The sequence below is a fragment of the Manis javanica genome, chromosome 9, assembly GCF_040802235.1.
Source record: "Manis javanica isolate MJ-LG chromosome 9, MJ_LKY, whole genome shotgun sequence".
Taxonomy (NCBI): Eukaryota; Metazoa; Chordata; class Mammalia; order Pholidota; family Manidae; genus Manis; species Manis javanica.
In genome coordinates this window covers 52,787,962-52,800,065 of record NC_133164.1, presented here as the reverse complement: position 1 = coordinate 52,800,065, position 12,104 = coordinate 52,787,962, and the positions used below count along the sequence as shown (strand labels likewise).

At 40.1% G+C, this 12,104-nt stretch overlaps 1 protein-coding gene across 3 annotated transcripts in view; it reads right to left on the bottom strand.

Moving 5' to 3' along the window:
- DNAJC15 (DnaJ heat shock protein family (Hsp40) member C15) overlaps positions 1-9,301 on the bottom strand; it is an 85,243-nt gene extending 75,942 nt beyond the window's left edge. The window contains exon 1 of one of the 3 annotated variants that reach the window (XR_005056938.2): positions 9,122-9,301. Coding sequence is in view for 2 of the 3 variants with exons in the window: in XM_037002102.2 (XP_036857997.1) it covers positions 9,122-9,232 (111 nt within the window). In the remaining variant the exon portion in view is untranslated. Of the gene's footprint in view, positions 1-8,672; positions 8,822-9,121 lie in introns of those variants that run through there. The other 2 variants (XM_037002102.2, XM_037002103.2) reach the window with 2 other exon arrangements.
- Positions 9,302-12,104: the final 2,803 nt, after the last annotated feature.

Below are 12,104 nucleotides of genomic sequence, written 5' to 3'. Positions count from 1 at the left end.
GAACGAGTCAACAATTCTAAACTATGTAATATTCCAGCAGTTCCTAAATAGCAGAATATCACAAGTTTTCTAGAATAGAAGGAAAGGCTGAAATGGGTTACCCCAAGCCAGTTAAAGGGAATATACAAATCGGGTATCAATTCATGGCATTTATTAAAACCTCTTTTTAAAATTCTTTAAAAAATTCATATAATAAATCAAGAAATATTATAAGTACTATATGGTAATAAAGTTCTTGGTGAGTAAAACTTTGACATCATTGCAGAATCAGTATTTGGGAGAAAATGTGCTGTTTGCAGTACCATTCTGCAACTGGCTTTCACTGTTGACTTCTCTTCCTTCATTTCTACATACCTGCTATCCAAGACTCTCTTATTAGCTGCAGGGGTGGTAGTGGTTGGAAATTCTAGGTATTCCAAGTGGAAAAGAAAATTATTCCCTGGAAGATATTTAATCATTTAGAGTAATATGCAGTAATATTTCACCTTATACCTAGAGACAGGCTCTTCTGTTCACTGACTCATGTTAAGATTCTACAACAAATCTGAAATATAATGATAAATACAGAAAGACTGATGAGTCTCTCTCCACTTTAAAATCTCCTGACATCACCCATTAGCAGTCCCTAACACTAGATATGGAAAAACAAATATAAAGCCCAAACCAACCACTTTTTGGAATGAAGTTTCACTTTTGGTGGACTGAAAGCAGCAGCCACTTACTCCAAAGGCAACCTCATCAGCTATACAGTGGGAAGATAAAGAAACTGGGGGAGAGATGAGTAAAAGTATTTAAGACTATTAGGATCCACAGGTGTGACCAGAATGCAGTCTTCCATGACATAAAATATTATACACACAAGGCTTCTCAGAGAAATTGCTGATTCTAGGACTGGGGCAAGAAATGTACAAAATGAGCTCAGCACACTTTGCAGGGCCAAAAGTGAAGAGATGCTCAAAAAAAAACCCAGTGGGGGAATGTCAAAGAGGCAGAGGAGACAACTGAAAGAGGTACCAAAGGCAAAAGCTGGAATATTTTGAGCAACAAAATAGTAATACTGGAATATAACCCAAAGTGTAAGATAAATGTCCATGAATCCAGCCTGATGTAAGTGACTGAGTGAATAAATAAATGGGGGAAAGAGACAAACCTCCCATGCAGAAGAATTCCAAATAATTTCATAGACTACACCCTCAGGGAAGGGAACTGTAACTCCCCACACCTTAAATGCTGGCCTCACAGAGTGACTGACTTCCTTTTAAAAAGTATAATATGGAAAGAGGAAAAACAGAACTTTACAGTGGAGAAACTGGGCATATACTACTTCATCTGAGTGGATCAAGGTTAACATAAATAGTGATAAATCATATTTATAGTATGTACCCTTCATGATGTGATGAAATTTGGCACCTTCTTCTTTGGTCTTCCCCAAAAATATCCATCATCCATCTAACCATGAGAAAAATAGATGACAAATTCCATAGAGGGGCACTCCAAAAAATACCTGACTGGTATTCCTCAAATCTGTTAGGGCCATCAAAAATAAGGCAAGTCTGAGAAACTGTCACAGCCAAGAGAAACCAAAAGAAATATGAAAACATACCACACTAACACAAATGTTAACAGGGGAAACTGAGTGTGCAGTATATGGGGACTTCTGTAAATCTAAAACTATTTTTAAAAAGCCTGTTTTAAAGGGGAAAAAATGTGACACATGGTGATTAGATTTTCATGAGCGCTAACATGCTTATTTAATCCCTAAGAGCACTGACATAATATTCAGAGAGCCTAAGACAGTGAAAATGGAATTTCATTAAATACTCTTTCCCTCACAATAAATAAGACTTTTGTGGGCTAAGGGAATACTCACTCACCATTTACAAAAGAGTATACAAAACACACCACTTGTAGTGGAATATGCTTTCAAATTTCTCAACATCTGTGGAATTCAAATTACCTTACAGCTGAAAACAGTGTGTGGTCTCAGACCTGTCTGTACTCACCAACCTGGCTTTTCCCTGCTCTGCCCTGTATAAAGGAGAATCAAGTCCTGCTGGCTCCTGTGTCAGCTGGCCCCAGTTGAGTAGGACCAGTGGGATGCCGTCATGGGAGAAAGGAGGATGGAAGAGAGACCAGGATACTTCTCCTGCTTCCTCTCTGCGGCAGCAGGGTCTCTGTGGCTCCAGGTCCCCTGCACAGACCCCCACGGTCCACTTAACAAGGAGTAGTTTTGAAAAGATCAACTCTCCCCTCTGGCCCTTCAGCCCTAGGAGTGCTAGTGGTTTCCTGCTGTTCTCAACCTCTGATCTGCCTCAAAATCCACTATTTGGCTTCTCAATAATTCCGTCACCTCTACCAAATCTCTGCATCACATTTCCTTTATTTATGTAATTTAAATGTCTGTTTGCCTGATTAGACGTTGACAGTTAGAACAGTTGAAGGGGAAAGAGGATACAGAGAGAACATATTCTAAGTAAAAGTACAGAGGCAAACAACACACCAACTGTGTAAACCTGGGCAAATTATTTCATTGCCGTAAGCCCCTATTTATTCATACGTAAGTGGGTGATTATAATAGTATCTATACCTCCCAGGGTTACTGTATGGACTAAATGAGTTCACACACTTAAAGCATTAGCCTAATGCCTGGCACAAAACAATTTAGTTACCATCACTATTATTGCTGCCATCATCTCTAGATTCCCAGAGTACTGCACACTGCGATACATTCTTAACTGGTCTTGCCTTCTTCTGCTTCTCTATCCTCTGCCCTCACTTAAACATTGCTTAATCTTCCTGAAGCCCTCCACTGCCCACACAGCTCCTACAAAACCTCAACTGCCTAAACATACAGTCCACACTCCTTAATATGCCACCCAGGGCTGTCCACAATCTTATCCCAACCTATCTGTCCTTATTTTTTCCCTTGATATAACCTACATTTTAGAAAAAACCATTTTTCTTTCTTCCTGGCTTCTCTTAAAAAATCAGATATTTTTCAAGTCCGTTGTGGACAAACTCTGTGTTTGATTCACCTTTGTATTCACTACAGCACTGAGCCCCAGTACCTCACCTAATAAAGCTGGACTCCATAGTAAGTGTTGAATGAACAAGTAAGTGGCAGTACTTAGTAGAACCAATCTTGAATTGGGTATTTAAATTTGATCACTCTGCCTTCTAGAGCAGGGGTTGGCAAACTTACAGCCTACAGCTTAATCTGGCCCTCCAACTGTTTTTGTAAATAAAATTTTACTGGAACACAGCCACATTTATGCATTGTCTATATAGTTGCTTTAGCTTTACAACTGCAGAGTGTACTAGTGTGGCAAGGTCCTATCACCTGCAAAGCTTAAAATACTATTTAGCCCTTTACAAAATAAATTTGCCGACCCCTGCCCTTAAAGGTGGCAATCCTGGTTTATTCATCCATATCCTCCCCTCACACACGTAGTATAGAGCCTTCCATCTATTTGCTGTTCAAAAAAAAAATCTATTGAACTGAACTGAATTGACAAACTTCAGGAACAGAGTTGGTTGAAGACTACCTATGTTATTGGAGGTATTAAGCAACAAAATGACCAAAACTTGAACAGCATGCCAGAAGTCAGAGTATTATACATACTGACTGCACATAACATTTATAGATGGTTATATTTGAGGCCTTTACCACTAAAAAAGTCACAGAAGAGAGACAATCTCATTTATCTTACTCCTTTTTAATTCCTTCACACTGTCAGTTCATAATTATGAAAAAATTTCTCTAATCCTCTGTTTTTCTCCCATCTAGTTGTTTCATTCACTTGTTAATCATCCAACAAAAATGGGTGGAGCAATAACATGTACCTGGTACCATGTTGGTAACTGAGAGAATAAGGATCCTTAAAACATGCTCCCAATAAAGACTATCTAATTTCAATTTAAAACTTTTTTCAAAAAGGAGAAGTACTATTTAAATAATGCCAGCAAATCAACAAGTGGACCAAGTCAGGTATCTGTTACCATCACCTAGTTTGCAATATCTACCAGCAACACACACACACACACACACACACACACACATTACTTTAAATGTTCCACTACTATGAATCAAAGAATCTCTGAAAACTGGAAAAACAGCCCACTCTCTCATAACTGCCACTGTGAGGGGGGAAAAAAGCTTCAAAATTGTTTACAAATTCCCTAAGGCATTTTATTCTTCCAAAACAGCATAAGCAGTAAATAACCATCCAGAGAACTATAAATTGCCTGAAAGTGTTATAAAATGCTAAAACTTCTATCCTGAAACTGCAAACATTTAACTTCAAGACAGACAACAGTTGTACCAGTGGGAAAATTAAGATGGAAAAAAAACTATTCTGCTTCAAAAAAATTGTTGTGATGGGAAGAGGAAAGATGGAGATGATTCCCTCACACAACAAACATTTATTTAGCATTTAGCATAAAAACATACAAACATTTACTTAGCCTATACGAGGCCTTAGTGCTAAGCTCTGGGAAAGAGTAGTGAGCAAGACAGACAGACTCTTATTCTTCCTTAGAGGCTAACATAAAGGAGAAACCCTACAGAAAAATACATGCATCAGTATGTTAGAACCAAACATCCATGTTTATTAAGTCACTCAATGGTATTAAAAGTAAATAGCTATTTAATAAATGATTAAGGGACTATTATGTGTCAATTACTATGCAAATCACAAAGCATATAAAAGTTATTGCCCTGAAGACTTCACAACCTAGGTGTTTACACAAATATAAATAACTCTGATACATTATCAGAAGTACATTAATAAACACCTGTATGACTAAGGAAGTACATAGGATGAAAGAACACTATTCTACTAGGGAAGGGGAACTTGAGTCAGGCGCTTCACATCAGTACCTGAGTCTTAAAAAATGATTAGGAGTTTGCCAGGCAAAGACTTTCAGACAGAGGAGAAAATTATATAAGTCAAGCCACAGTGCAGGGTACAGTACTGGGTAGGGGACAGGAAATGGAGCTGGGTAAGATGGCGGTCAGTTCATGAAGAGACCTATGCACCACCCCGAGGAGAGCTTGGACCATGGTAAATGCATAAAAGTGGATGGTACTGTAATTAGGTCTGTTGTGTAGAAAAATAACTAACGGCAGTGTGAAGTTTAAAAAGGGCTAAGTACCAGAAGCAAAGACACCTATTTTTAAAGGCTATTACAATATAATAAGCCAGAGGAGAAATGATAAACACTAACAGAGTAGCAGTAGCAAGGGAGAGGAAAAAGAAATTACAGATATCAGGGCAAGTGACTCATGGACTGAATGATGGGTAAAGGAGAAAGCGGGTTGATGATGGCATTTTTGAAGACATGGGAAGAGGAGAATCAGTACATATGGGGGAAGGATGTAATGTGCTACATTTTAGATAGCTAAATTTTGTATTTCTGTTTATAGGACTGATTAGTAGTAGACAACTAGAAATTCTTATTAACTCCATTCACTGAGATAACAGTTCTCATTCCTTCCCATTCCAGAATAACATCTATTCACTCAACCATTTCTTTTTGGAATGATTCTCAGGCACAATTATAAATGCAGAAAATACACAGACAGCAAACCAAGTCCTTGTCCAGGCATCTTAGCCGCCTCTTATGATATAAAAAACAGTGAGGAAAGAATCGAAATTAAATACATCATAATTCATATCTTCAAAGGGAAGCTTCAAGGTAAACATTTAAAATCAAAACTGCAATAGAAAAATACTGGAAGTAGTCTTTTTTTTTTGGTAATGAATAAATACTTGATAATTTCCATGTCTGATAGGTTTTAGTTTTCATTTTCAGGTTTGCTTATACCGAAATATGTATGCAGCTAATTTTCTTGCATATTAATTACACTACCATAATAACACTAGGAGTTAAACTTTTTAGGAAAGTACTGGGAACTAAAAGGTTACCACTTCAGTCAAATTGAGTTTTGTTCAAACTGTTTTAAAAGTTAATGATATTCTCTTCTTAACTTTCAAGTTTCTTTTCTACTTTTCCATGAGAACCAGCTTTGCAAAGCAAAGTTTGACCACATAAGACACTGTTTTATTCAAGGTACTACACAGGGCTTTCTGCCCATATTTTTATCTCTTTAATCCCCTAAACAGGCTAGTGAACACTAAGTCTTGTCCCTAGAGGGAAGCTTACCAGAGACTTAAACATCTACAACTACAGACATATACTTTAAAATGCACTGCACCTTTTTAAAAAACAGTATGAAACATTTCTTCTTCAACTCCTTGACAATCATTTTATTTTCTACTATTGTCAAGAAGATTACTAAGTATGTCCTACACCTAGAACATTTATTCTTTCCTAACACCCTTTGTCAGCTTCCCATCACTTTCAGTATTCCCAAGTTCCCCCAAAGTTATTTTTGACTCTCTTAACTTCTACCTCATCAACGAACGGTCTGCCTGGACCAATGATCCCACAGAGGCAGAACAAGCCCTTATGGACGTTTTGAAAATCTGTGACGATCTTTTTGGCTGTCACAATAATTTCAGTAGGAGAGAGGGAATTTGGTAGATGTGATCCAAGAAGGCCTAAAATGTATGAGACAACCCTATACAACAAAGAAATGTCTGCAACCCTTAAGAATGCATGACTCTACTAGGCATTAAGTAAGTGAAAAAAGTAATGTTTATGATCATCTTAGTCTAGAGCTTTATTTCATAAGATATATTATTTCTGCACTGTTTCAGTGAAGACTGAATTTTCCAGAAGTGCAACTACCATGTAAATTGAGAGATGATTCCACTTGTTTGGTTCAGAATTTTATCAAAAACTGCTCACAATATAGGAAAAATCAGTTTGCCCAAGACAATGGTCCTTACAGTATTTGAAATGAATGTAATATATGTAAAATCAGTCTGCACTTAGAGCTGTCCTACTCACGGTGACTCTTCACAATTGGTTCATTATGCCAGCAACTCATAACTTCACTACATCTTCTAATATAATCAGGCCTGAGCATTACATATTTCAACAGTAGTCATGTTACTTCCTAATAAAATACTTTTTTTTACCTTTATGTTTCAATTAGAGCATTATATTGATTTTTTAAAAATTATGTTTATGGGTAGATTTTACTGCCTATGAATCTTATTTTAGAATATTACAGGAGACTTTACAGAATATTTGTTATGAAAAGGGGACACTGGGCTGGACAGGTTTAGAATCACTGGCATACACATCGGCCTTCATGTGCCTAGAGTACTAAAGATGTCTCCTCACAGATAACCTGGATTCCATACATTCCCTCTTCCCAATAAAAGTACCTACAGATGTAAAAAATCACCATTATTACTTCTATATTCAAAATACCACAGTGCTTCTACCTGCCTTGCAAATCAGTCCAGTACTGAGATTTTTACAACAATGAGTTTCCTTCTACCTAACCTAGTATCTTATCCAGTCTGTATTATAGATTGAACACTGCATTCAGAAAGCCTATGTCTAAGGAGTCAGCAAGTCATAGTTCAGAGTACAGAATTTGGAATTCTAAGTCTGCCACTTATTAAAAGGGTGATCTTGGGTAAGTAAGTTACCACTTTCTGAGTCTCCATCTCCTCATCTCTTAAGTGAGAATTAAAAGACTTCCCTAACAGGGTTGTGCTAAGAAATGAATGAGACATAGTAGGAGCTCAAGAGTTTCAAACTTTTATCTGCTTTGTTCATTTACTTATGCCAAGGCTCTAGGATGGTATATGACACCTAGCAGTGCTCCAAAAATTAAGATCGGTGAAAATACATTGCTTTCTGAAAACTTCCCAGGCAAGGCCATCTGACTCTGTTCCAGAAATGTACCAGTTAAGTAGTATTGAGTGCTCACAAGCCGAGTGCTTATTATTAGTATAAATACCCAGTCTCTGCTCTTAGGAAACTTAGAAAAACGCTGGAAAATGACAGCCAACAAAAAAGAGGTCACAAGACAGTGTATAACTTGTCAGTAAATGATATGGACAATAAGTGCTATTAATCCAAAGGCAGGATATATCACTATGAGTTGGAGTAACATGGAATGTGGTGTGAAAAGAATAAAACAGCCACGTTTCCAGACCTTCTCCAACTAATCTATTCATAGTACACAAAGCCTGAGACAAATTTACAATAGCCCAGCCTACCACAACTTTGCTTAAAACTCATCAAAATTGTACCACCACCTCAAGATATCTAACTCATTCACATCGTTACCAGATGATTCCTATGTTCTAGCCCCATTTGTCTCTGAGAACTGCACCCATCAATAAGGTTTTGCACTGGCTACTGAACACCTGAACTGTGGCTATTCTGAATTGAGATGTGCTGTGGTGTAAAATACACACTGGATTTCAAAGATTTATTAAGAAAAAAAATCTCATTAATAAGTTTTCTACTGATTACATGTCAAAATATTACTGTGAATATACTGGGTTAAATAAAAAATTATTATAGAAGTTAAATCCCGTTTTTTTCACTTTTTCAATATAGCTACATTAAACTTAACGAACACCTCTGTGGCTCGCAGTGTGTTTACGCTGGGCACTTCCTTTTCCCAACTTTGGGTACTTCCCTATTCCCAAGCCTGAATAAACCGCTTGCTATTTCCGACCGGGACCTGCCTCTCTGGCCCACGGCTTTGTCGATACTATTGGTGCCGGAAACACTTTTACCTCTTCCTTTGGCCAACTGGTCCTCATTCTTCAGACCTTAGTTTTTAACCATCGCTTTCTCCAGGAAGCCTCCCCTGCCTTCAGCCCCGACCCCCGCAAGGCAGACTGGGGCTCCTGCGGTGAGGTAGTGCAGGGCCCTCGAGCACTTATCTTACTGTATCTGCAACTGCCTCTCCGCTCTGTCTCGGCGACGAGACTGGAAGCCCCTTGAGGTAACAGAGGCTCTGCGGACACGCCTACTACTCAATGCCTGGCACCGAGAAGAGGCTCCGCAGACCGAGTGAGGGGCGGGACAAAAGGCACGGGAAATGAGCCCCGGCATCACCACGGTTCGAGGGGTACGGGGTACACTGGGGTGAGGGAGCGGCAAGGAGGGGATTCCTGGGGTGCAGAGGGCAAGCCCGGGGCGCTTGGAGCCGGAGGAGGTGGGCGCCGGCGATAGAACTCACCAGGCCCCGGTCGATGTCCGCGTCCGGCCGTTTGGTGGAGGGCGGCGAGTACTCGGCGTAGCGCAGTCCCTCGCCGGCTGGGGCTAAGCCGCCGCCGCCGTCGGCCACCATGGCAATGCGGCGCCGGAAGACTCGGAGCTCCGCGGCGCCGCCTACGAGAGGACCGCAGGGACAAACTAGTTCGGGCGGGCCCGTTCGCGGGTTTAGCCAACGCCACACCGTGGACTTGTTCGGGGGCGGGGCCTCGGGAGATCAGGTTCTCACTAAGTCCAGGCCCATCAAACCCAAGGGTCCCAATAGGAGCGGAGGGCCCTAGGGTGTGGAATATTCTTTCAGATTCGCAGGCCCAAAGCCAATGCTGGGCCTCTTGGGGCACTGAGTGATGGGCCCTGGCCCCTGTCCCTGGCCCTCCTGAGGACCAGGGTTTAATTTCTGTGCTCAGATGTTGGGTTTGATGTTGATCTCTACAGAGTCCAGCTGTAGTGCCTGCGGCCCCCCACCACACCTCACCTTTCTTCTCACCCCCAACTACTGATCATACCTCTGCTTAATGCTACAACTCTCCCAACCATAAAGGCAACAAAAGTGGCAATATGATTACTCCACCTCTTCCCTTCATATGATGGCTATATTTAACATAAAATAGCAAAGAAGAAACCTGTAAGAAAGTAAATAAACCTATCTCTCCACGAATAGTTTTGTACTGACTTGTATATAGAAAGACCCATTTTGTTTTTCTCTGTTCCTGAATTAAAAGTTTTGAGGGTCTATTAACTTATTGATTTAGTTAATATTAGCAAGCCCAAGAGGTTAGAGCCTAGAAGAATTTACAAACTAGTGGGAATATAACACTGACACAGAGTGATAATAACACATGCCAGAACATGAGACCACACATTGTACAGCAGTATAAAGAGAAAAGGACCAGGATAGAAGAGATCCAAGTTCTAGTACATATTCTATCATTTTATAGACTTGTATCCCTGAACATGTCCATTAACCTCTCCAAATCACTCCTCTGTGGAAGAGGAGTAACAACTGCCCAACATTCTGACTCAAGGTAATTGTAAGGAGAAAAAGAAAAAGATGTGGAAGCAATATGTGCAACACACTTACAAAGAGAATTGCCACCACAGTGCTAATGGCCACTTTTAACTGGGGTCATTAAACAAGAATTGGTCAGCTTAGCCATTGAGATGCTCAGTAAAGAGTGGGTAAGACTTTTTTAGATGGAAGAACAGAAGGGTTTTCACCTAAAAACAAATTCAAAGAAATTAAAAAAGGGTGGCATGTAGAACTGGATAAAAAAAAATGCTGATCTTCATGATCTTCAGAGGCAAGACCTTATTACAGAAATTAATTTTTTCATTAGACCGATCCACAACTATCAAGAACACTGGTAAATGAAGCAAGTGGACTGGATTGGGGCCCACAGATCATTCATTCACTCATCCATTCATTTATTTAATAAATGTTGAGCATTTTTAGTTATCAGGCACTCTACTGGGCATTGGACCTACAGTGTCAAGCAAACAAATGAGATATCTGATTCCTTGGAGTTTACAGACTATGGGAGATTTATGGTGTCCCCCTAGCAATCGAGCCCTCCCAGTTATAGCCTGCCAGCCTGGAGCATATGAGCAATTGGAGAAAGACCCAGATCAGCCACAACTTCTCTTAAGGCAGCTGCTGCCCCTACTCAAGGACTGGAGGAAAACTTCCAGAAAACAGCAAAAAAATTTGAGGCAGGATCAACTCAGAGGCTGCTCCCTGTGTGTGGTTGCCCTGCACAGGCAGCGGAGACCAATGTAGAGTCCAGAAAGCCCAAAGCGGCACTGTTCTCCAGGGAGAACACATGATGCTCACCTGTGACCCCTGCTAGTGCCAAAAGCCATTCCAAGGGTGGCCCTGCCCATGGCAGCTCAAGGGAGTAACCCAGATGCTGCTCCCTAAGTGTGATTGACTGGCATAGGCAGCAGAGATGGGGAAGGCGAACAGCAAACAGGAAGGGACTTTGCTCCAAGCTGACGCATGAACCACTTGGGGGCAAACACTTTCATTACCATGAAAAGGCAGAAGAAACTTGTTCACTCCAAAATCCCTCAAACACCAGAGAAAGGGCCTTATGAGACAGAAATGACCAAACTTCCTGAAAGAGAATTCAAAATAAAAGTAATAAACATGCTGATGTAGCCACAGAGAAATATGCAAGAGCTAAAGGATGAATTCTGGAGGGGAATAACAGAAACGAAACAGTGGAAGGATTTAAGAGCAGACTGAAGGAGGTGCAAGAGACTATTAATGGAATAGAAATCAAAGAACAGGAATACTGAGAAGCTGAAGCAGAGATAAAAGGATCTCTAGGAATGAAGGAATATTAAGACAAATGTGTGACCAATCCAAACACAACAATATTCTCATTACAGGGGTACCAGAAGAAGAAGAGAGGAAAAGTGATAGAAAGTGTCTTTGAAGAAATAATTGCTGAAAATGTCCCCAATCTGGGGAAGGAAATAGTCTCTCAGACCAAGGAACTCCACAGATCTCCCAACACAAGGCAGCCAAAGAGGACAACACCAAGATATATAATAATTAAAATAGTAAAGATCAAAGACAAGGACACAGTATTAAAAGCAGACAGAAAGAGAAAAAAAATCATCTACAAAGGAAAACACATCAGGCTATCAGCAGACATCTCAGCACAAACCTTACAGGCCAGAAGAGAATGGCTTGATATATTCAATGCAATGAAACAGAAGGGCCTCAAATGAAGAACACTGTATCCAGCAAGATTATCATTCAAATTTGAAGGAAGGATTAAACAATTCCCAAGTAAACACAAGCTGAGGGAATTTACCTCCCACAAACCATCTCTACAGTGTATTTTCAAGGGACTGCTGTATATGGAAGTGCTCCTAAGGCTAAGTAGATGTCACCAGAGAAAACAAAACCATAGCAAAGAAAGTAGATCAAGCAAATACTA